Source organism: Enhydra lutris, unplaced genomic scaffold (genome assembly GCF_002288905.1).
Source record: "Enhydra lutris kenyoni isolate GAN:26980312 unplaced genomic scaffold, ASM228890v2 scaffoldscaffold7, whole genome shotgun sequence".
NCBI classification, from domain to species: domain Eukaryota; kingdom Metazoa; phylum Chordata; class Mammalia; order Carnivora; family Mustelidae; genus Enhydra; species Enhydra lutris.
The window spans coordinates 3,383,519-3,409,286 of record NW_019154091.1 but is presented as its reverse complement, the minus strand read 5'-3'; the positions used below and the strand labels follow the sequence as shown (position 1 = coordinate 3,409,286).

Sequence of the window (25,768 nt, the reverse complement as noted above, 5' to 3'; positions counted from 1 at the left end):
ACGTTGCTCCGCCGCTTGCCGGGAGCCGGCCCCTCCCCCCGCGGTCTATCTTCCCGTCACTTTGGATTCACTTCTCCGCCCGTCCTACCTTTCAGAAAGTGGTTGATTTTCTGTTTCTAGAGTTGCAGTTCTTCTTCTCTTCGATCTCCTGTTGGATTTGTAGGTGTTTGCAATCTTTAGATAAGCTATCTAGCTGATCTCCCGCTACCTGAAGTAGTCTCAGCCTGCTACTTCTCCGCCATCTTGACTCCTCCCCCCAGAATAGAACTTTTTAGTTGATTTTCGTAATAGGGACACGGGAATAAAAACCTGATCTTCCACTTCTGTTATGTAACAAGCTAACCAACTGGACATGGAAGATAAATTATTAAAACAAATAATTTTACTTACTGTTTCTGTGACTTTTCTTTCAATTAGATTTCTATCTTTCAAATTGAACTGAGGTGTAGTTCATTGGCAAAAGGGAAAAGAGGCAAACAAGAAAAGTGCCAAAGTAAAAAAAAAAAAAAAAAAAAAAAGTGCCAAAGTAACAGATACCTAAAGCCAAATGTCATGTCAGAAAATGTCCTCGAATAAACTTTATGAGATTAAAGAAGCAGAGACGGTTTTAAATTGTAATCCCTTTAGTGGCATTTGTCAGATTTACCACTATGTGCAACATCGTTCTACCTTTGTGAAGTAGTAAAATTTATGTCAAAAAGGAAAGGGGGAGGGAGCCTGGGTGGCTCATGGGTTAAGCCTCTGCCTTCAGTTCAGGTCATGATCTCAGGGTCCTCAGCAGGGAGCCTGCTTCCCCCTCTTTCTCTGCCTGCCTCCCTGCCTACTTGTGATCTCTGTCTCTCTCTCTCTCTGTCAAATAAATAAATAAAATCTTTTAAAAAAAAGTGGGGTTGGGGGAGAATAGAGGAAGTCCATTCATTACAGTAAGTTACCTCCGTAGTTTTTAAAAACATGTCCATCAGCACATCGGACAGAAAAAAAAGGAATCTGAGAATCAGAAAATTCAGAAATAATACAAAAAACTAGGAGAGACTTGCTTTAAGTTATGAAGCAAATTAAAATAGCAAATAGAAAAAAGTAGAACCAAAGGCACCGAAAAATCTTCTTACCGAAAATCAGTAAATGACTCGCATTTGTTTGGTTATTTATATTCAGCCACTACCACCAGTTCCCTCCTGCCCACAAATCTTCCATGTATGGAAAGGAATCAGTTTTAAATTTCAGGGGGCAAGAGCAATTATGTTCTCTTCTGTTTTAAACATTTGTTTTTTTTCACAGACCTGTACCCCTGGGGCTAATAACACATTATATGTTTATAAAAAAAATTTTTAAAATACATAAACATTTGTTTTTCTTCTCTTCCTTCAGATCCTATTTAAGGCAGAAGAAGACCAGATCCAAGGGAGGAAAAGAACAGATCCCAGTATTGGACCACCTCTTATCTATAATTCAGTTACCCCCAAATAAAGATGCTACTTACCTTTCACATTCTTGGGCAGCCCTTGTTGTGTTACCTCATATTAGGTGAGAAAATAAACTATGGTTAATTGTGAAAGAGTTACTTAGCATGCTGATTTAAACATTTATTAGCCCTTCCTTGCTATTATTCCCTGAAAAAGCATTGAATGCCAGTTTGAACTTTTGCCTTTGTCTCCCGACTTCTTGGACAGACCTCTTGAGAAAGAGAAGGTGATACCACTGGTCACATGCTTCATAGAGTCACTCTTCATGAATGTTGACAAGGGAAGCTTTGGAAAAGGTCAGTTACAATCCCCGTTTGTTTTCTTCTCTTTCTTTTCTGGCACAGCCAAGGTGACTAAACACATGGAATACCAGACAATAGTGCTAACATTGTGCTCTGATGCAACACCCTCTATGGTAAATACAGGAAAAAGAGGATAAGGTGGCAGTTGCACTTGTGCCTCATAATGTGGTGAGCACAAGCTGAATCTGAGGACTAAGTGTCAGAGGTTGCCATGGTATCTAAGACCCCTCGTTTCTAAGCCCTAGCTTGTGTCTTATTCTCTGTCTCCCATTCACACTGTATACACCTTATACCCCAGGCACTTCCATGTGCTTTACCCTGCCCTACTCAGAACACCCTTTCCTGCTGTATACTTGAATATCTCCTCTCACTAACTTGAGAACAGCAATTTGAAAGTAGGTATTTTGTTTCATTCTGGTACAGTACTTCTTTTCTAACATTATGTATAGTAGTTGTTCATTCATTTAGAAATTACTGCGCTAGGTTCTCTGTTAGATACGAAGCAGACACATTAGAAAATAAAGTAGACTCACTGCGTTTCAAGTGCTCAGTAGTCACATGTTGCTGGTGACTACGGTATTGGACTGCAGCTGCGTATTGGCACAAGTACAGAACATTGTTATCATTGCAGAAAGTTGTAAAGGACAGTACTTTTCTAGTATCCAGAGCAGGGGTTGGCAAAATTTTTATGTAAAGGACCAGATAGTAAATATTTTAGGTTTTCATAGTCAGTCATGGCATATTCTTTACTGTTGGCTTATTGTTTCAAACAACGCTTTAAAAATTTAAAAAGCATTCTTAACTTGTAGGTTGTAAAACAAACAGGCTACATACAAATCTGGCTTGTGGACCAATGTTTGCCAGCCTCTGGTCTAAGATTAAATGTATGTCTAATTAAAAAAAAATAGTGAGGCACCTGGGTGGCTCAGTGGGTTAAGCCTCTGCCTTCGGCTCAGGTCATGATCTCAGGGTCCTGGGATCGAGCCCCACATCATGCTCTCTGCTCATCAGGGAGCCTGGTTCTCCCCCTCTCTGCCTGCCTCTCTGCTTACTTGTGATTTCTCTCTGTGTCAAATAATTAAATAAAATCTTTAAAAATAAATAAATAAATAAAAATAAAAAATAAACAGTTTATTAGCTTTTGAAAAGTACAGATGCATTTCCTTAAAAATTCTAATTTGGATAATGCCAGTGAGTGGGACCATCAGACTTCCTCTTTATCCTCATTAATGAAACATATATTTTGTTCTCTGTTTTTTAATATATTTTTCCCTTAAGAAAGCTAAAATACAAGACTTGAGAACCTTCTCTTTTCAGTTCCTTCCTGTTATAGTCTGACATTTGACAGATGATAAGGAGGCACAAATACATTTTAATTTAAGAACTTCTACAAATAGCAAGTATTAGACAAATGAGATGTCTGGTAGTTTTTGTGTCAAAGGAATAAGTTATATAGTTTCTTCTTTTTTCTGCCCTTAGGAAACTTATTTGTTCTTTGTCAAGCTGTAAATACTCTGCTAAGTTTGGAAGAATCATCTGAACTTCTTCATTTGGTTCCTGTGGAACGTGTGAAGAATTTAGTATTGTAAGTAAAAATACCTCCCATTTAATCACAAATAAAATATAAAAGCGTCTGTTTTTGTGAAATCTTGGGCATAATGAAAGTCCTTATTTTGATTTACTTTATACCTAAGTTGTATTCATATTAGAAATTTATTATTGATTTGAATCCTTAATGTAAGTTTATTTTTTACACAGTCTTTAAATGCATATTTATCTTTGTGGAGAGGTATTTTACCATGTGTGTTAACTACTGTAGTAGACTCTGTCCAACCCTAACATTGCACTATGTTGGCCTTCTAGAACTTCCTGAGTCGTTCCAACATAATTCTACTACACTCCTTCTGTCTTAGCTTGACATATTCACCATTTCAGAACACTTTCCTGTGGTACTTTTACTACCTACCGACACAACCCAGCTTCTTGTTTTTGCTTTTGTAAGTTGATGTCAGCCAGCTCCCGACTTTGGTGTAGCACTGGGCTGTTACCAGGAAGCAGTTTTCTACTCAGCTCAGCACCCTTTCTAAAGGTCATACCTTTTCAAAACCTGGTAAAGCAGTTAACTTCTTTTTCTAGAATCTAATCCATTTTATTTTATTTTATTTTAGATTTTATTTATACATTTGAGATAGATACAGAAAGAGAGCATGAGCAGGGCGAGAGGCAGAGGGAGAGGGAGAAGTAGACTCCCTGCTAAGCCGGGAACCCAACGTGGGATGCAGTCCCAGGAACCAGAGATCATGACCCGAGTCGAAGGCAGACGCTTAACCATCTGAGCCACCCAGGTGCCCCTAGAGTCTAATCCATTTTAGCTCCATGCTTTTTAAAACAGATTTATTCATTTCCTTCATTCAGTAAATATTCATTTGCTTTTTTCACATACCAAGCCCTTTTCTAGGCTCTGGGAGACACGGTCAGTGGCTGAAACACACAAAATACCCTGTCTTCGTGGAGCTACCATTCTAGCAAGAAGAAACGCTAAACAAAATAAGTAAAATATATAGCACTTTAGACAGTGGTAAGAACATTAAAGCAGAGTCAGGATAGAGTCTGGAGGTTGGGGACAACAACAGTTTCAAATAGGGAAGGACTCATCAGGAAGGAGACATTTGAGCAGAAGTAGCAGGGAGTAAAGCATGAGGGGATCTGGGATTTGGGGCTCTCTGTGTTCCTGAACCGGGGAGACAAGAGTGTCACTGCTGTCGGGGGTGCCCCACAAGGAGCCGTCGTGGAACTTTTCTCTTGATCTCAGTGCCAAGCCCACTTCCAACAGGCATATTCCTTGCATGTAGCCAAATCTGTAGGTTCTGAGCAGTGGGAATGGAGCTGCTTTGTTGGCTTGCGTGAGGCCGTCTCAGCCATCTCAAATCCTCCTTGAAATATGTCCTGACAAGAATAAATAAATACATGGAGGTATATTAGCTTAAGGCAGGTGCCACAGTTCCTGTGCTCTTTCTCTGAGAAAACATCCCTCTGCAACTCCCACAGAGATGGGATACATGTGAATGCTTACACCTGTCGTCCTTGACCACATTACTCACTGTTGCAAGAAAGACCTCAGATTCTTTGTCTCTAAAATGACGCAAAATGTCCTCATTAAACTTTTACCTGGTCCCTTTTACAGTTTCTTCACCGGTCGTAATTTTCTGTAGTTTCTATTATAGTCCAAATATTCGACTATATGGCGCAGGTCGGAGCTAATAAATATCTTGTTGCAGAGCATTTCCTTTGGAGCCATCTGTGTTGCTGTTAGCTGACCTCTATTACCAGAGATTATCCTTATGTGGCTGCAAAGGGCCACTTTCTGAGGAAGCTTTAATGGAATTATTTCCCAAGTTACAAGCAAACATTTCAAGTGGTATATCCAAGGTAATGGTGTTTTGTGATGTGTCCTCAGTCTCTCATCTTTTGGTTCTGTATGTGTTGCCTGTGGTTGTCCGAGTTCCTTAATCAGAAGATGCTGCTGTGGGATGATTTCTGTTTAATGCAGTGCTTCCTAAACACTGACCTACAAATTGATTGCAGCAGGTTTAATTGGGGAGCTTAATGGAAATACAAATTCTGGGTCCTCACAGGCTAAAATTTTGACTCAGTAGGGCTGAAACTGAAAAATCTGCATCATTTTTTAAAGCCCCCAGGTGATTCTGCTGTTTGGTCAGGTGTACAGAAATACCTAAATATGTTAACATACAAATAGAAATCACTAGTTACATCAAAATTGTAAACTTAATCAGATTCTTTGCACTTATTGATAGAGATGCTTATAGTGTCATAGTTGAAAGAAAAACATTGTTTCATGAGCAACTTTATCTTCTAGTCTCTTCTGGTCATTAAATTGTTCCATATACTATTTGAATAAAGTGTTGGTTGGTTTCTAATATGAAGTAAGGGATAGAGTAACATGTATCTCTTGACAGTGGAATATTTCCCTTATTCTATAACACTTAGATCTCCCTGGCTGTAAATCAGTTTCTTATGGGTAAACTTTGGAATTTGAAACATGCCTTTTATTTTCTCTAGATTCGGCTTTTGACAATAAGGATCCTAAACCATTTTGAGGTTCGACTTCCAGAACTGATGGAGGTATTTTAACTGTTAATTTGGATAGCTTTTTAAAAACGCAATTCTTTTTTATTTCCAAAATGACACTTTTGCAGAAAACTCAAACACTATTGTATAAATATCTATCTTAAAAACTGAAAATTTTATTGTAATTCTTACTCCTGCCCACACTGAAAATTCACAGGTAATTGGTGAATATTCTTTCAGATTTTTGTATCCACATGTATATTTTAAATAAATGGCATCATGGAGGTTTTGTCATATAGCACCTCGAGGTTTACCTCATTTCTTTTGAAGTGTGAACAGTATACCATAGTTTAAAATATCTTGCATAACCAGCTCTCTGTTGATGGATGCTTAGGTGGGATGTTTGTAGGTTTTCAGCTTTTCCAGTAAGAGGGTAGTGAACATCCTTTTGCTGATAATAGGGAAATAATCCCATAATGCAAATTACTACTTCTAAAAGTAGAATTATAGAGTGGAAGTATATATACACATTTTTATTTCAACAAATATGGCCAATCGATTTTAGTCACTTTGAGAATAAGTTTCCTAGTTTTTACTGGTCATTTCTATGCTAAACGTTAATCTTAAATTAACTACCAAAATGTAAATGCTATGAGGAAAAATTATTTACCCAAAAAAGTGTTGCTTATTTAATTTAAAAACATTAACATAGCCTAGTTTCTCTTTTTTAGAACTTTGGCCACATTTCATTGTCTTTCTGCAAAATCAAAGTACTGATCTACCTCCTTGGTTTTCTCCATTCACTTAGGATGATGGGCTCTCAGAGCGTCAGTCTGCCTTTGCTATATTACGCCAGGCAGAACTTGTCCCAGCAACTGTGAGCGATTACAGAGAGAAGCTTCTTCATTTGAGAAAACTAAGACATGATGTGGTGCAGGCCGCAGTGCCTGATGGGCCATTACAGGAGGTATAAAACAGTGTCCATGTTTTTTAAACTTAATTTATACTTTATGGTCTGTTTTGCTGGCTTTTTAAAAATAATTTTTTAAGGATTTTATTTATTTATTTGACAGAGAGAGAGAGAGAGATCACAAGCAGGCAGAGAGAGATGGGGAGCAGGCTCCCTGCTGAGCAGAGAGCCCAACGCAGGGCTCGATCCCAGGACCCTGAGATCATGACCTGAGCTAAAGGCAGACACTTAACCGCTGAGCCACCCAGGCGCCCCTTGCTCGCTTTTGAAAAGAGAAGGCTATCAAGTAGTTAAAAAATTTTTGTAAACTAGATAAATCTCCAGTTTTCTTAGATGGTTTGAATTATATGGCTCTGCAAGCTTTTTCTTTTTTTTTTTTTTTTTTTTTCTGCAAGCTTTTTCAAAGTGGAATTAATTTACTCTCCTCTGTTCTCCTGAATAGGTGCATAATATGTGAAGATAGGTAGGAAGTGGCAACAGGAGTTTAAAGCTTAAAACTTGATATTCTTCTCCAGATTTGTTCACCACCTCAGGATGTCAGGCCTCTACCTTTGGAATTGGGGATTTTTCATCCATGACCCTTGGAGATAGGTCACAGATCGCTTTAGGAGGAAGGCCAAGTGGAAGCATTCCCTTTAGATCAGAGTGGTTCCGCTCTTAACCTGTTTTATATATTACTGTCCTGTGTTGTTTCATTTTAGAAAAGGGCTCTGCTGCTAAAAGAGTAATAAACATCTCACCCCCAAATATTATTAGAACTACCATTCTATATGATGCCTCCCTTGCACATGGAGATGTAAGTAATACTGACGGTTGTTCTCAAGGCAACTGAGAAAACTTCAGACCCTCTGAACTGCCTTTAATGCCTAGTATTGAAAACTCAGCCATCTGCTTGCAAAGCCCCAGCTGCCATTCACAGTGGGTTTTTGGTATGTTTACTGCTCAGGTTTTGTCCTATAAGGTGACAGTAAGAGCAATGTTTGGTAGGTAGGAATTTAATTGTGAGTCGAGTCTGTTGATTCAAATGCTGTGTCCTTTGTGAACATCTTAAGTGAGTTTGAATTTGCTTTAGTGATTCTTCTCTGTTAAATAGCGAGTGACATGAGGCGCCTGGGTGGCTCAGTGGGTTAAAGCCTCTGCCTTCGGCTCAGGGTCCTGGGATCAGTCGGGCTCTCTGCTCAGTGGAGAGCCTGCTTCCTCCAACCTCTGCCTGCCTTTTTGCCTACTTGTGATCTCTGTCTGTGTGTCAAATAATAAAATCTTTAAAAAAAAAAATAGCAAGCAATGTTTTGGGGAGGGTTGGAAAATAATACACTGAATTTTGGATTGGTACCTACAACTTGTTCCTTAAAGCACATGCTTCGTTCCAACCTTTGGTTGTCTGAATTGGGATATTTGTATTTTGGGGTGTTCTATTGTAGTTTATTACCCATTTACTGAACTTGCCTCCTATCATTGCAGGTGCCACTTCGTTATTTATTAGGGGTGTTGTATGTTAATTTCAGTGCCCTCTGGGATCCTGTCATTGAACTCATAAGGTAAGTGTGGGTTAAACAGATGAAGCCGTTACATTTTTAACTATGGCAGAGTGATCAGGCCACTATTATACTTCCTCTAGGTGTGATTTAAATGAATGGGTGTGTATAGTATCTGTAGCTCCAATCCTTTTGGGGCAAAGTAAAGAAAAAGGAAACATCAGTTATTCTGTCTATTCTCTCCAAGTTTTTTAACAGTTCAGATGTTCTGTGTATGTTTCTTTGTGAAGTAAAATAACTTTGGAGGACTTTCTCTTTTTACTTTATATGATACATCTATATTGTTGATTTTTTTTTACAGTGACAAGATACTGTAGAATAATTACAAAATTTTATTTTATATATATTGAGTCAGTGAGCCACACTTCAGTTTAAAAATAAGGACTTTTTAAAACCCTAGTTGTCTAGTGTCCAAAATTCCCTTAGCTCTAAAAAGGACTTTGATAATCATATAGAAAATACATATACTGTGTCTCATATGTAGTCTGTCCTTTTGCAGGCATTTGTCTTCAGATGGTCTACGCTGGCTTTTTGTCAGATTAGAAATACATCATGTGTGACTTCTCAGAACCCTAACCATTAGTTTTTATCTGATAGAAGTAGAGTAAACAAATCTCTTCCCAATTTGGAACCGATATGTCTGCCTTTAAGAACCATCAAACCATTATGCTGAAAACAAGGCCTTCCTTACATCAACTTCCTAATTTTGTTTATTGCACTTAAGGAAGAATCTGATACATGTGTTACCAATAGCCCACTGTTAAAAATGTTGGTTTCTCACTTACTGAATGCCTTTAATGTTCTCCATGGCTGGTTGGCTGTCTCCCTGTTGGGTACATCTATCTGTCTGAAAACTGGTTTATATGTCATGTATAGTCATCAACATATATAATTCAGTTTTGTATAACACCTTTGCCTAACAATCTCTGTTTTGCCCAGGGATGTCCCTGTGGTCAGAGGCAGTGATGACTAGGAACTGGAGACTGATCTTTGCTAAGAAGCCCTTTAATCTGGACTGACACGGGCCTCAGAATGCATGAAAAAAGTAGCCAGGAAAAAGGGAGATAGGAGTCCAGCCTGTGTCACTATGGAGACTATCTTCAGGTTGCTGCTCAGTAGAGCTGTCGTCTAAGACCTGCGTAAGAGTCTCCACTGGCCCCTCATCTATTCAGGAACACAAACACCTAACACAGACACAGACACACACACACACGCACACACACACACACTTAATCACAACTCGCTATAGTAATAAAAAGGTATTGGACTGTGGCATTATTAAAGATGATATGTAATCACCAAATGTTAAAAAAAAAAAAAAAAAAGCTCTTGCTTCTCACCTATGCCTCTGACCAGGTGCTGATCAGGAAGGGCCACATCAGGAAGGCCAGACCTGTTCCTTCAAACTGCATCTCATGCTCCCTTCTGGGTGCTGGTGAATGTTGACCCCCTCCTTGGAGTCCATTTGGTTAAGCACAGGCCTAGAGGTGACCAATAAAATATTGGGAACAGGAAAAAAAAACCATATTCTTGGAAAATTATTGGCAGAAAGAATTTAAACATTTTGAGCTACTGTTGCTAAGATACGAGATAATATAAACATTTACGTGATTCAGCTCTTCAAATTCAGCTCTTTGAAATGTTTGCATGTTTCATGTAGTTTTTATTTTGCCTTTTTGTTAACAATAAATATATTTTAATTTGGTGGCAGAAAAACCAACACTTAACATTAGCTTTGAACAATTTTCTCTCAAGTCCTCTCCTTTCTTTTTTTTTTTTTTTTTTTTTTTAAAGATTTTATTTATTTATTTGAGAGAGAGACAGTGAGAGAGAGCATGAGCAAGGAGAAGGTCAGAGGGAGAAGCAGACTCCCCATGGAGCTGGGAGCCTGATGCGGGACTCGATCCCGGGACTCCGGGATCATGACCTGAGCCGAAGGCAGTCGTCCAACCAACTGAGCCACCCAGGCGTCCCAAGTCCTCTCCTTTCTTTACTGTGCCATATATCTCATACCTGATGCCCTGTTCCCATTATTGTACCTTTAAAAATAGTCTACTTATGGGAGTCTGCTTAGATTTTTTAAAATATCCTTTAGTATTTTATGAGTATAAAAATAATTCCTCTTCAAAAACTTAAAAATAGAAATACCATATGATTCAGTGTTTCCACTACTGGGAATTTACCAAAGAAAACAAAACACTAGTTCAAAAAGATATATGTTTGCTGCAGCATTATTTACAATAGCCAAGATATGGAAGCAACCTAAGTTGTCCATCAGTAAATGAACGGATAAGAAAGATGTGGTGTATGTATACTATAGAATATTATACAGCCATGGAAAAGAGAGAGATCATACCATTTGAGATAATGTGGGTGGACTAGAAGGTCCTATGCTAAGTGAAATAAGTCAGACTGAGAAAGATAAATATCAGATTATTCCACTTGTAAATGGAATCTTAAAAAAACAACAAAAAAATAAATAAACAAAAAGCAGAATTAGATCTATAAATACAAAGAACAAACTGATGGTTGCCAGAGGGGAGGGAATGGGAGGACTGAGCAAAATGGGTGAAGGGGAGTGAGCAATACAGACTTCCCATTATTGAATGAGTAAGTCACAGAAGGCAGAGCATAAGGAATATAGTAAGTGATATTATAATAGCCATGTAATGGAGCAGGTGGCAGCTACGTTTGTGGTGAGCATAACATAAAATAATAAACTTGTGAAGTCACTAAGTTGTACACCTGAAACTAATATTGTGTGTCAGCTATATTCAAATTAATAATAATAATTCCTGCTCAGTGCAAGCATTTTGAAAAATATAAAGAAGTACAAATGTTGTTTAATTCAGGTATAACCTAATTAAGTTTTAGTTGTATCTTTTCACTTTTTTTTTTTTCCAGTGAGAGATCTTTTAAAAAAGATTATAGCACGTATTCTGTTTTGTGATCTTTTCTCTTAGTTCCCATGCATATGAAATGGAAAATAAGCAGTTTTGGAAAGTCTACTATGAACATTTAGAAAAAGCAGCTATACACGCTGGTATGTAAGGGGAAGTAAAGGGGAGGTTGGGAAGAAAAGAGGTTGTTTATTTAATTTTTTACTCCTTTATTGCACATGAATGGGGAAACAAATAAGAAATAAATTACTTGGTAAAACCTTCAGATATAATTTATTGTTTCCTCATATATTAGAAAAAGAAAAGTCCTCACTTGAGGAAACACATAGGACAAATAATAACATTTCTCTAGTGGTTCTGATGACTTTTTTCCTTGCAGAGAAAGAGCTGCAAAATGATGTCAGAGACGAGAGGTTCATTGGAGATGAAAGTTGGGAGCAGACTCAGGAAGGAGATGTTGGAGCTCTTTATCATGAACAGTTGGCATTGAAAACTGACTGTCAGGAAAGATTGGACCACACCAACTTTCGTTTTTTGCTCTGGCGAGCTATGGCAAAATTCCCAGAGAGGGTAGAGCCACGGTCCAGGGAGCTCTCCCCCCTTTTCTTGAGATTTATCAAGTAAGTATTCCTTTCTAGGAACATCCCTGGTAGAGTGTGAAGAAGAGAAGATGTGAAGTCTTAAGCTTCCAAGTAGCCTGAGTGTTTTTATAAGTCAGTCATGTTTTCAAATCATGGACATATCTGTTTAGCACTGGCTCTCAGAGAGCTAGTTTTTGTCACCACTTAATTTTAAAGGAGTCAGATTCTCACCAGCCTATAAATGATGTTAATAAAAATTCCAGGTTAAATTTAAAAATCTAAAAATAAAAATTACAGGTTATAAAATAAGAAAGGCCGTGTTGAATTCGATCAATGTATAAAGTCCTTGTTGTTTCTTGCCCTGTTTGTTATTTTATTTCCTGCGCGGGGCTTTATTTTCCAGTAACCCAAACCCAGCCACTCTGTTGTGAGCCTCCTGATGTTTCCCAGAATGCTGAGAGAATGTACTCTCAAAGAATAACGATAACTTTCTGGAGCATTGTTTAATTGTGACTAGGTAGGCTGTGTGAGAGTTGGATTACTTTAAAACTCTAAAGGTAAGGGATGTGATGTATAGGACCGTACTAATCATTCAATAAAAAGTATCTTTTCTAGCAGCATTTCATTTATATGGGAAAAATGCCATAGGTGTAGGTTAAGTGGGCTACAAAACACAACATGCTTGGTTTGTTCAAGGAACAGCCAGGAAGTCTCAGTGGCTGTAGCAGTGACCCTGGGGAGAAAGCAGTTGGAAATGAGGGCAAAAACTTAACAGGAGACCAAACTGTGTAGGGCCTTTAAGTGATTGTAAAGGACTTTGTTTTTTTCTCTTAGTGAAATGGAAAACCATTAGGAGGTTTACATAGAGAGATGGCATGACTTAAATTTTCTTGAGGATTTTTCCAACTGTCATATTGAGAATAGACTGTAGGTTGGCCAGAGCAGAGAGACAAGTTTCAGAGATTATAAAAGTCCAGGCAAGAAATGATGGTGACTTGACCAAGGTACCAGGTACTAGTTATACCTTGTACATAGCACAACTGATGAAAGGTAGTTGAATTCTGGATATTCTTGGATTTTAATTCAGTAAAAAATATTTTTGAAGGATTGCAACCAGGTCAGCCTATGGGGTGTGGTCAGCCAACAGATTAGATGTATGGGTGTTTGGGGGCAGGAGTATGGCCTAGGAGGGTGGAAGGGAGGAACTAGGGATGTGTCTTAAGGGTTTGATCTGAATGACTGGAAGAAGAGAGTCACCATTTATTGAGATTGAGAGGATTGCAGATGTTTGCACGCTTGTGGGGAAGATTGGGAGTTCATTTTTAGACATGTTCAGTTTGGGATACTGAATAGACATCTAAGTAGGGGTGTTAAGTGGGCAGTTGAATTTGGAGTTTTGAGCTGAAGGGACAGGTTTGGCCTAAAGATTATAAATTTGAGGATCATCAGTATACAGGTGATTTTTTAAGTTAGGAGAGCCCGAATGAGGCCACACCTAAAGTGCAAATGTAGAGAGAGAGAGGACTTCCGAGGACTGATACTGATATTTAGAGGTTGGAGAGAAGGAACCAGCAAAGGAAGCCAGGAAAGAGTGACGGAGGAACCAAGACTGCATAGTACCTCAGGAGCCAAGTGAAAAAAGTATTTCAAAGAGGTAGTTATCAGTTGGATCAAACGTGTATGAGGCATCAGTCAGATGAAGCATAAGGCTTGGCCGTTGGCTTTAGAAGTGACCTTAACAAGAATCGTTTTGGTTAACCTGGTAGGGATGAAAGCCTGATTAAAATGAGATTAAAAAGAAATGAAGAAGAAAAATGAAAACAGCAAATATAGACAGTTCTTATAGAAAAGAAGCAGACAGGTGGAGGGAGATGCGGGAGCAGAGAGCTGATTTTGCTAGGTTGCTATTTAAGATTCAGACATCATATATCTGTATAATACTGGTATGAATGATCCAGAAGGCGGGGGGGTGGGTAGGGGGGAATATGTAATGCAATAGAAGGAATAAAATTGCTGGAGTCATGTCATTGAATAGTTAAGATAGGATCCAATGCATAAGTAGAAAAGTTTACATGAATAATTCATTCTGGCAAAGGTTATAAGCAAAGATTCAGGCTGATCAGTAGATACCATGGTAGAAGAGTAATGGTTTTTCATCTGACTCCTCAGGCTTTAATTTACTTACAGAATGAAAACAGCGATGTTTAGCTTCTTTGTCTTGTTTTGAAGATCATATAAAATAATATTTATCATTTGTTTTGTGTACATAGAGCTATACTTATGCAAGCTAGGACTAAGGGTGTTACTAGCAAATAAATTTCTTACCATGTTAAGTTTCCAAATTATTCCCTAAGAAAGAAGTAGATTACAAACGGATTATTAGAGATGGAGAGAGGAGCCTGTAAAAACAAGTGGTTTTGAGTTTAAGAAGACTTAGAGACTGAAGACACAATTTTTTTAAAAAAGATACACAATTTTTTAAAATATTTAAAATTAGTTGGCAATGATTACCTGTAGCGAGTACTTTTATAGATGATCCAAGCCAAGTAAAAACTCAAATGTCACCTTTAATTCCAACTTCAAAATATATTATGGGCTTTTATTTTATTTTATATTTTAGTTTTTGATCTGACATTTATATTTCTAAATATGTTTCAGATAATTCAGTATTAGAATTTGTGAATCCCTTATAACCGTTCTTTGAAGGAACCAAAGCAGAAGTAAGAATGACTAACAATGACAATAATATGCCGATAATAGGTGACGTCTGATGAGTACTTGCTGTGTACTAGGAGCACTCTTAAAAGCGCTCTGTGTGAGTTATCTCACTTAACAAACATGAGTGAACATGCTGTGCATGGAGAAAAGGTTTAAACAAATATGTCCTGTAAGGTTAATTGAGTGTTGAGAATATAGCAGGGATGTCATTAAGTAGATGATGGTATGGTTTATAACTGACAGAGCAACTTTGCTCATTTTAATTCACTCATCCATTTTTAATGTGTTAAGTGCTGGATCCTGCTGGGTGAGAAAAGCTAAATATGGTTTAGCATCCCAGCTCTCCGGGTATCATTTAATGTACTAACATGGAGTTTAACACGTGTTAACCTGGAATTTCTTCTATGTGTTGGTAAGTTGCTGTCCTCAAACATGTTATTTTATCAGTTTATTTTTGAGTGAAGACCTATGAATAACTGCTGAATGAATGAATTAAAGTGACACAAAACCAGTGCACTATGTGACAGCCTTCAAGATGATATTAGTTACTTAACACAGTGGGCCACAATTAAAGGGATAGAATTTCATAAAAATAAATGTGAATACCAATTGCACAAGCTTAGTTTGAAGAGACGAAAGGTAAAGACTTACTGATTTTCATGGCCTGTACATTCAGTTTGAGTCTGTGTCATGTTGTGACTGCCCCCTAAAGCAACAGAGTTGACCGTTCCATCTGTCTTACCAGACCACATCCAGAGGACTGAATTTCGTTGCAGCACTGTATTTTTGCAAATGGACATTGGCAAAGCAGAATATGTCTGGTGGAAAGTGACCAGCATGCTCTTAATGCTATACTTTAATTAGTTATTTAATATAATCCCACCCTACACCACTTCCTCCAGTTATGGTTCCAGAAAGAGGGAGACTGATTTCAACTCAGTCCAAAATATTTTCAAATATTTTTAACAGTGGGATTTTTAAAAGCATAACTGCCATTAGTGGTAGATTTGTCAAATAGGGTACTTAAGCGGGGCTGAATAAAAAAAGGCTGACGTGAGGAGGCACAGCTAAGGTGCCGCTGATGACTCCTCAGTGCATGACTCTGAACCGTGGCCGTGCATCCAGCTGCCGTGAACAGAGTGAGGAAATTCGGCTTCCTCTCTTTCCACTATAGCAATGAGTATTACCCGGCAGACCTGCAAGTGGCTCCGACCCAGGATCTGCGAAGGAAAGCCAAAGGCGAGGCAGCAGAGGAAGTAGGAGAGGAACCTGCTGCTGGAGATGCCGAAGAGCTGGAGGAAGAGGTGGCGCCCGTGGATGAACCCTCACAGAAGAAAAAGACAAGAAGAGCTGCAGCAAAGTAAGTTCAGCGTTGCTGGCAGACCATAGGTCCAAGGTTCTAGGAGAAATGGGAAGAGACCTCTGATGGCCTGTGTGTGACAGAGCCTTGGACAAGGTGAACCACCCAGATAATTACTTACATAAGTGCTATATATCCTGGAGATTGTCTTTTACAGCCCAAAGAAAACTTCCTGTCTTCAGAGTTTTTTGGTTACTTTCTTATTACTTATTTTTTTCTTATTTAGCCTCAGATTGTTAGAATTGGAGGGACTTCGGGGGTCATCTAATCATAAGTTGTTTTTACAGATAGAGCAGTGGGCCTGGAGTGTTTGAATGCTCTTTGACCTTTGTCCTTCACGTTGATGGCACCAGGTTTCATGTTTCTGTGCTGGGAGACCACATAATGGAACATCTCTTCTCTTATAAATAAACGTGTCAGCACTTTTACTTGGCCTTTTGACTTCTTGCCTGGCTGCCTTTTTTTCCTCATGCTTTTACATTCTCTTTCCTATTCTGTGGGTTGTTCATTTACCTAAATTGTTAAGAAACCTTGGAAAGACTGGAGGTGATCAGGCTTTCAGAAGTTCTTGCAGCGTACTTGAAGACTGTACTGGGGCAGCAAGGATCCAGTGTACCAGTGCTACCGTGTTATTTTAAAACTTAGAATCTCAGTCTGATGCACGCATTTGTTGAGTCTTTCCACAAGCCATTTATTGGTTCATCCATTCAGCAGCGGTATTGAGTGCCTTCTGTCTGCTAAGTGTTGGGCTGCAAAGATGAAGGGTACTTAGCTTCCACTGCACAGAAAGTACAGTCTGATGCCTGGTCGAATTTTTCCACAAAAGTATTTCTAAAGGAGTTCAAGGACAGGACAGATACAAAAACAAAAACAACAACAACAACAAAAAAAACAAGGCATTATAGGAATATACTAAAAAAGTGACTTATTCTACCACTAGAAGACCGTTAAAAAGGAGAGGGCCCCACTGAAGCTGAAAGATGAAAGTCGGCCAGGCAGCTGGGGCAGGGAAAGACTCTGCTAGCTAATGGAAACAGTGTGTAAGGCCCCAGGGTAAGAAAGAACATGGCCGCACATCCTGAGACTGTAGTTCCTTCTCTGTTGCTACCTGGAAGATCTCTTGAGCGTTCTGTCCCCTCCTACTCCCTGTCAGACAAAGACTGCTATTTTGTTCTTCATGTCCTCAGTAAATAGCTAGCAGAAGATGAGTCCTCCTCATCTTTGGTGAGTAAATGAATAAGCTGTTTATCCAGTCATGCCCCTTCGTTTCTCACTCCTGGACCTTTGCTGTGTGCTCCCCTTTCTGCTATGCCCTTGACTCATTTCTGCCAACTGAAATTCTACTTATACTTCCAGAAACAGTTCCTGTGTTGCTTCTTCACTGAAGCTTTTCTTGTCTTCTAAACTGAAAGTTCTCTTAACTCGGCTTCAGACTTTCGAAGAGCCACCCATGCCTCTATCATGGTGCCTCTCCTTTCCTTGGATATTCGTTAATTTTTTATAATCTGCCTTGTAAATCAGAAAGTCTCTAAAGATGAGGTCCACATCTTAATTTTTTTGCCCCTTGTAGCCAAACTTAGAATATTGCTAACATACACCATTGAAAATGTGAGTAAATTGGTAATCACATTCCTAGTGCCACCTCAGTACATTCATAATCCCAAATTTATAATCCTTCATGGAATATGCTTCTCACTGGCAAGTATTTATTGAAAACATGTAAACTGGCTTCTGTTCTCTTTGGCTTTTTTTTTTTTTAATAGTCTCCACCCTGGGCATGGAGCCCAAGGTGGGGCTTGAACTCAACAACCCTGAGATCAAGATCTAAGCTGAGATCACAAGTCAGATGCTTAACTGACTGAGCCACTCAGGTGCCCCTCTGTTTGGCTCTTTAAGGCTACGTGGTTCATAAAAATATAATAAATGTTGGGGGGAAGGAATGGATGTTTTGAAAGAAAGTTGTTTTGTTTTTTTTTTTTAATTTTATTTTTTATAGACATATATTTTTATCCCCAGGGGTACAGGTCTGTGAATCGCCAGGTTTACACACTTCACAGCACTCACCATAGCACATACCCTCCCCAATGTCCATAATCCCACCCCCCCTCTCCCAAACCCCCTCCCCCCATCAACCCTCTGTTTGTTTTGTGAGATTAAGAGTCACTTATGGTTTGTCTCCCTCCCAATCCCATCTTGTGAAAGAAAGTTTTAAAAGTTTATTTGTAAAACTGCAAGGACTCAGTGGTAAGTGTATAGGGACATTGTATCAGTCAGAGCTCTCCAGAGAAGCAGACCAAGAGGATGAAGGCGTGTGTGTGTGTGTGTGTGTGTGTTTATATGTGTGTGTATATATAAAGAGATCTATTTTATGGAATTGACTCATGATTATGGGAGCCAACAGGTCCAGAATTTGTACAGCAAGACAGCAGGCTGGAAAATTAGGAAGGATCCAGTGCTATAGTCTTGAGTACAAAATTCACAAACTAGGATTTCTATGCCACAGTCTTATGGCAGAATTCCTTCTTCTCTGGGAAACACCAGTTTTTGCTCTTCAGACCTCATGAATGAGGCTGACACACTATTGGGGGTAATCCTCTTTATTTATGGGCCCAGCACGCTTCCTCTGCGCGACTCTGCTTAATCCTCTTAATATAAAGTCAACTGATTTTAAGTGTGAACATCTACAAAATGCTTAATTGCAATACATAGATTAATATTTCATTACATGTAATTTAATGTTCTAATTAAATACTGTCATTTAGACTGGTTGACACATAAGACTAACCCTCATAGACATTTAAGCTGAATGTAAGCAGAAGTGCTACCTTCCCCCCATTTCTGTATCATATGTAAGAAGGTCATAACTTCCAGATTATTTTCTCTGTGTTAACCAGTAGGATTTTTTTTAAAAGATTTTTATTTATTTATTTGACACAGAGAGTGAGAGAGTGCACGAGGAGGGAGTGCTGCAGAGGGAGAGGGAGAAGCAGACTCCACGCTGAGCAGGGAGCCCGACACGGGGCGTCATCCCAGGACCTCGGGATCATGACCCGAGCCGAAGGCAGACGCTTAACCACCTGAGCCACCCAGGTGCCCCTAACCAGTAGGATTTTTACAGTTTTGCGTTTTTCTGCCCAAGAGCAGAGAAGGGCGTTGTTAACTAAACTCTTAGGAACAGAGGCCCTGCAACTCTTATTTTTTTGTTCAATCCTTACATAAAGTGCAGGAGATCTTGTCTTTGTCAAGATGAGGAAAATGAGACTCTGAAGCATTCAGCCACTTTCCTCAAAGTCAGTACCACACAATGCAGCTTGGTTTCTGTTTCTCTTCATTCTCCCTGCTTTTGTTCCTGAGACAGGGAAATAAAACCTCTCCAAATTATTAAGAATTTATTCATTTGGGTTTTTTTTTTAAAGCCCTAATACATCTTATCAATTATAAACAGAGAGAAAATAGTTTGTTTCCTAAGTATTTTTAAAGCTTTCTAGAAGAAGTCAAGTGAGTAATTATAGTAGAAGCTCTCTTGGTCTCTTGTAGTGGATGATGTCATTGGCTTGGAGTCACATCTCCATATTTAACTTTTGACCACAGTGTGTTGTTCTTTCTTCTTCCTTCTTAGTAAGCAAAAGCTGTGGTTATCAAAATATGGACCTCTGTTTCCTGACATCAGTGTTTATGTCATATGAAAATGAGGAAGAATATATTTTACCACCTTCCTGTCTACTGCATAGAAATCATAAGGAATCATTCCAAAAATTATCTATGTTCAGCTTTGCAAATATATCACTGTTTTGATTACTTCCTCCTGTGTCTGGTTTAATTTAAAGCATTCTGAGCACATCCTGAATGATTTTCTGGGGTGGGGGAGCCTGGATTTCAGGGGAAGGCCTGCCTGAGAGTTAGAATTTCTGGAGAATAATTTAAGCTTCTTTGTATAGTTAGCAGGTGTTTGGTATATTTGTCGGAAAGACTAAAATTGATGGGCACTATCATCTTAAGAAAATCTCTGGGGATGAGGTGCCTGGGTGGCTCAGTCAGTTAATCATCTGCCTTCACATCAGGTCATGATCTCAGGGGTCCAGGAATCGAGACCCACATTGGGCTCCCTGCTCAACAGAGTCTGCTTCTCCCTCTCCCTCAGCCCCTCCTCCTTGGCTCATGCTCTCTCTGTCATGCTCTCTGTCTCCAATAAATAAATAAAATCTTCAAAAAAAAAGAAAAGAAAAGAAAACCTCTGGGGGCACCTGGGTGGCAGTTAGTTGAGCATCCAACTCTTCATTTTAGCTCAGGTCATAAACTAAGGCTCATGAGATGGAGCCCTGCATTGAGCTCCACACTGGGTGTTATGCCTGCTTGGGATTCTCTCTCCCTCTCCCTGTGCCCCCACCCCCACCCCACATGCATGTGCTCTCTCTCCCTCTCGCTAAAAAAGAAAAAAAAGAAAGTCTCTGTTCTTTAATTCTGTATTAACCTACGGTTTTCGGTTTTGTTTTTTTAGGCAATTAATTGCTCATTTGCAAGTTTTCTCTAAGTTTTCAAACCCACGAGCCTTATACCTGGAATCCAAATTATATGAGCTGTATCTTCAGGTAAGCAAAATAAATTCTTGCCACTGCCATTCTTTTTGACTTTTCTGTCATTCATTTACTTTACCAAAATCATTTTTAGCTTTTTAATAATTGTTGATGAGTAGGGCCCGTGTATGCATTTTAAGTACAGTGTTTTAAAAATTAATAATTATTTTCTCTGTCCTGAGAAACAGTTTTAGACTGTACTAATAATTGTTAATTTTTAAGAAATTTTGGGTGACTAAACATTGATCAGCTGTATTAACAGTGGAGGTTATGCCAGAAAAAGGTAGCTACTTTTCACTTCTAGGTAAGTTAGCCTTACGCAGTGCTGGGATTTCAGGATCTATTACACTGAGTGAAAGCTGATAGTTGGAATAAGAATCTGTTGCAGTCACAATAACAAGATCTTCAGTTACAGAAAAGATTGCAGAAAAAATTTAATGTCAGAAGCAGAGTAAACATTGGATGTCATTCTAAACCATCTGGGGAAACAAAATTTCCTTTTTTCGTTTGGATGTTTTTTAGGTGGAACTTACATGATTTCAGCAGAATTTATCTTTGTTCTGCCCATAATTCAGATACAGTTTGTTTATAAAGCTGGAGTTCAAAACTGCAAGAAGCAGAATTCTTAACTTACTGACCTGAAAGGCTCAATGCCAGGGTCTTCTTTCCTGGCTTCTTACTGACCGTCATAGCTTTCACCGCATTGTGGGAGCTTTCCCTCATCACGGGACCAGCCCCGCTGTAAACTCAAATTTATGAAGGGATTTGGCCTTGACCAAAAGACTGATAGACCGGAGGGTCTGTCATGTGGGATTCAGGGGTCAGAGTTTTGTTTCCATTTAGTTCCATTTAGCATGTATTCTATTCATGCTATACCTCCAGGAAGATGTAAGGCTCTTCTTGTTAGCAATTAGCTTTAACCCACATCTAAAAATTTAGAAGATAAGAAACCTAGTTTAGCAAATTAACACAAGTAAGTTACTATCCCATGGTGTGTGTATATGTGACTTCATTAATTTATTTTATAAAATATCATTCTTAGTTGTTGCTACATCAAGATCAAATGGTGCAAAAAATAACCCTGGATTGTATAATGACATATAAGCATCCACATATCCTCCCTTACAGGTAAGTTATTTGAAGCTAAAGAAATACGCTTTCCTTGGTGGTTTTTATCTTTCTGCTTTGAGAGCCTTTTCTAAAATAATGTTCTGAAGGCCTAGAAATTTCCTTTTTCTACTATAGTCATAATGCTATTTTCAGGTAACAAATGAAAATTGAAAGTGTGTTTGTGTATTAAAAATCCTTCTCCATAGATAGTAAGGTAGTAAAGAGACTACTAATTTATAAGTATGTGTTGAGAAGGTTATATCATTTCTTGTTGCTTTAGTAATGTCAAAATCTTAATGATTACTTAGGGAATCATAATGATTCACTCTCAATAAGAACTGAAGAAAGCTTTTATATTAATCTCTTTTAAACAGCTGAATTATTGACTAAGTCTTAATTCCTCATAATCACTTTTACCTTTTAAAATTTGAAAACTTGTCATTTTGTGAAAATTTCCCTTTATAGATATCAACCACAACATAGATATTCTTATTTCATTTCATATCAACATAGATATTCCAATTTCAGTTATACGTATTACTGTACTATATTGCATTTTTTAAAGTACCATTGATTATTAAGTGATGATTTGTGCTATATTCCATTTTTAAAGGGAAAACTTACAAAGATTGCTTGAAGACAAAAGCTTTAAGGAAGAGATCGTACATTTTAGCATTTCTGAAGACAATACAGTAGTGAAAACAGCACACCGAGCTGATCTGTTTCCTATTCTGATGAGGTATTTACACTTTTTAAAACTGATTTGTTTACAAGTTGATCACAAAAACAATTGTGAATATACTGCTTTGATTTTTGCAGGGATTATGATTTTTTAAATTTTATTTTGTTTATTTAATTTTATTATAAAAAAACTTATTTTATTTTATTTTATTTTGATTTTTTTTAATTGAACCTTTTGGGGAAATCAAATTGTTATAGAGACTTACTTTAAAATATTTAGTTCCTAACATAAAGAAAGATCTTGCCACAGAGTCATTTCAACAGTAATGTTAGAATTAAATCCTCTATTCCTCTAAGCTTTATTATTGAGAAATAGTAAAAATAATTCACTGGGTATATAACTATGAGATATTAAAAGCTGTTGATTTTTGGTGTTGATTATTTAATCATCCACATTACAAACCTTTCTTATTAGTTTTAATTGTTTTTATTGGATTTTCTTGGTTGAAAAAGTAATAGTAATAGTCATCAAAGTGTTAGTTCCTATTTAAAAAAACCCTTTGAGGAGGTGCCTGGGTGGCTCGGTCAGTTAAGCCTCTGCCTTTGGCTTGGGTCTTGATCTCAGGGTCCTGGGATCGAGTCCCAGGTTGGTCTCCCTGCTCCCTGGACACCCTGCTTCTCCCTCGTCATCTGCCTCCCACTCCCTCTGCTCTCTCTCAAATAAATAAATAAAATCTTTTTTTTTTTTTTTAAAGGGGGGGAAAGGGAAAAAAAATCCTTTGAGTTTCCATTTCACTGGGAATAAAGTAGAAAGTCCTTCTTCCTCCTTCAAGAGCCTGGTATGACCTAGCTGCCGACTGCCTGTCCAGCCACACCACGCGTTCGCTGCCACCCCCCTCAAAGCCCACTTCCATGACAGTGGACCTGCTCTTCCCTGTGCTTGGAGCACATGACCACTAGCTCTCCTTTTTCACTCAGTCTCCTCAAATGTCCTATTGTCAGGATGCCTTCCTCTATTACCCTTATGTAAAATCGCACCTTCCTCTATTCACCCGTTAGTCCCTGACCTTGCTTTATTTTTCCTCACAATTGTGTGACATAGCCTCCTACTTACCACTTGTCTCCCCTGCCAGAAGGTAAACCCCATGGCCTGTAGAAAATGTTAGTCAAATTAATTTTGCATTCTTTTATGATTAAAAAAAAAAAAACACCTCTTTTTTCTGTCTTTTAATTTACATAGGTAATCTACACAGGATAGCAGAATTAACAGTGGTGGTAGTGTTTGTAGTTATCCCTGTCTTGCTACTGGATTTAACAGTAATGATTCTAGAGCAGCCCTTCTTAAAATTCGGTCTTCTCCTTGTCAGGGGCTGTCAATGAGATGCTTTCAGGGGGTCCAAGAGGTTAGAGCTTTTTTCATAATACTACTAAGAATTTACCTTTTTCCATGGTGCCTATATTTGTGCTGACAACACAAAAAAAAAAAATCAGTGTGTAAAACTGGTGGTGCCTTAGCACTTATCAGGACAGTGGCTTCATTACCACAACCTGGAGTTTAAAAAAAAAAAAAGAAAAGAAAAAAAGCTAGTTTCATTTAATGTTCCTGGTGAATCTTAAGCCCTAAGTACTTGTCTTTTTATTGTTTTATATGACAAAGTAGGAACTGTGCATAAAGCACCTCTGTGAATACTAGTTGTCTCATGGAATGGCATGTTTTCCAGATAACTGTTGCAGGTTACAGAATCATTCATGGCTAAAGATCCATTCAAAGTGCAAGATAGACAGACGGATTTTAACGTAACAGATCACAAAGCTTCTTAATATGGTTTCAGATTCTGCATTGCAACCAGCCTTTAAGAAATAATCACTTATTGGGGCGCCTGGGTGGCTTAGTGGGTTAAAGCCTCTGCCTTCGGCTCAGGTCATGATCCCAGGGTCCTGGGATCGAGTCCCGCATCGGGCTCTCTGCTCAGTTGTTAGCCTGCTTCCCCCCCCCCCCACTTCTCTCTGCCTGCCTCTCTGCCTCCTTGTCATCTCTGTCTGTCAAATAAATAAATAAATAATCTTTAAGAAATAATCACTTGTTGAAGTTTGGTGTAGTATCAAAGTGGGATATCCACAATGATCTCAAAGAATTACCTGAAGGCTTACAAAATATTTTTTCCTTTCTCCAACTGCATATCTATTTAAGGCTAGATTTTCTTCAACTATAATATGCTACAGTTGATTGACTACAGAAACAGGAAAATCTAGTTATTTTCTAATCAAGACGATAAAGAAATGTGAAAAAAAGAAAATAAAACATGCCTTTAGACTCACTATTTTTGGTGGGGAGAGATTTGGAAAATAAAATTATTTTTCATTAAAATTTTTTTTTTAAAGATTTTATTTATTTATTTGACAGAGAGAGATCACGAGTAGGCAGAGAGGCAGGCAGAGAGAGAGAGAGAGGGAAGCAGGCTCCCCGCTGAGCAGAGAGCCCGACGCGGGGCTCGATCCCAGGACCCTGAGACCATGACCTGAGCCGAAGGCAGAGGCCCAACCCACTGAGCCACCCAGGTGCCCCTTCATTAAAATTTTTATGTTAACTCATTTTAATTTCTACCAAGATAAATATCGATAGATAAAACTTACATACACAAAACCTCTTTGGAGACCTCAAAAATGTTTAAAAGCATAAAGGGGTCCTAATATTGAAAAGTTTAAAAACCACTGTGTTTCAATTTTGAATGTTAAAGTAGTAACATTTATTATAAATTAACATTTGTCATTCTAAGAAAGTAAGTAAGTCCTATCACTAGGTGGTATTTTATCAGGAATGGGTAGTTGAATTTTATTAGAATGCCTATTAAGCATGTATTAAAATGTTTATATTAACTTTTTCTGTGAGCCATTGATCTATATCAGTCCAATAGGCTTTACTAGTGATTCCTGCATTCTTGGGATAAATCTTTATTTGGCTTTAATATTGTTTTAATGCAGCACTGCATACTATATTTAAAGAAATGGGTTTTACATTTGTAAGCAAAATCAGTATATAATTTTATACTTTTATTTTTGTTCTTCAACCCATCTCAGTATCACAATTATACCACCTTCATAAAAGAGAAAGGACTGTTCCTTCTTCCTCTTAGCTATGAAACTTTATAGCATGAGAATGTTTTCCTTGAAAATTTAAATAATTCATTTGAAAAACTATATGGGTTCCATATTTACTTATGATTAGTTCTATTCAGGTTTTCTTCTTAAGTTCCTTTTGCTTATTTGTTTTGTTTTCTTTTCTTTTCCAGAAGATTACACATATAAGTCTTTCCAGTTTCCTTATTTTAGTTAACATTATATTCACTTATTTCCTTTTAATCTATGTATTTTCATTTTCATTTGGCTTGCCTATTTTACTGCTTTTTTCCTCCTACAAAGAACCACCTTTTGGCTTTTAATCTATTATTTCCTTCTTCCGGCTTCCCTAAGCCTTGTTGTTGTTA

The 25,768-nt window shown here is 38.1% G+C and overlaps 1 protein-coding gene across 2 annotated transcripts in view; it reads left to right on the top strand.

The window, feature by feature from the left end:
• LOC111142265 (UTP20, small subunit processome component) overlaps window positions 1-25,768 on the top strand; it is a 104,416-nt gene that overhangs the window by 24,830 nt on the left and 53,818 nt on the right. For both annotated transcript variants that reach the window (XM_022495316.1, XM_022495317.1), the window contains exons 13-25: window positions 1,369-1,524; window positions 1,671-1,759; window positions 3,245-3,350; window positions 5,044-5,194; window positions 5,846-5,908; window positions 6,663-6,821; window positions 8,286-8,362; window positions 11,323-11,402; window positions 11,639-11,879; window positions 15,733-15,918; window positions 20,417-20,507; window positions 21,535-21,620; window positions 22,216-22,341. In XM_022495316.1, the coding sequence (XP_022351024.1) occupies window positions 1,369-1,524; window positions 1,671-1,759; window positions 3,245-3,350; window positions 5,044-5,194; window positions 5,846-5,908; window positions 6,663-6,821; window positions 8,286-8,362; window positions 11,323-11,402; window positions 11,639-11,879; window positions 15,733-15,918; window positions 20,417-20,507; window positions 21,535-21,620; window positions 22,216-22,341 (1,611 nt within the window). The remainder of the gene's footprint in view (window positions 1-1,368; window positions 1,525-1,670; window positions 1,760-3,244; window positions 3,351-5,043; window positions 5,195-5,845; window positions 5,909-6,662; window positions 6,822-8,285; window positions 8,363-11,322; window positions 11,403-11,638; window positions 11,880-15,732; window positions 15,919-20,416; window positions 20,508-21,534; window positions 21,621-22,215; window positions 22,342-25,768) is intronic.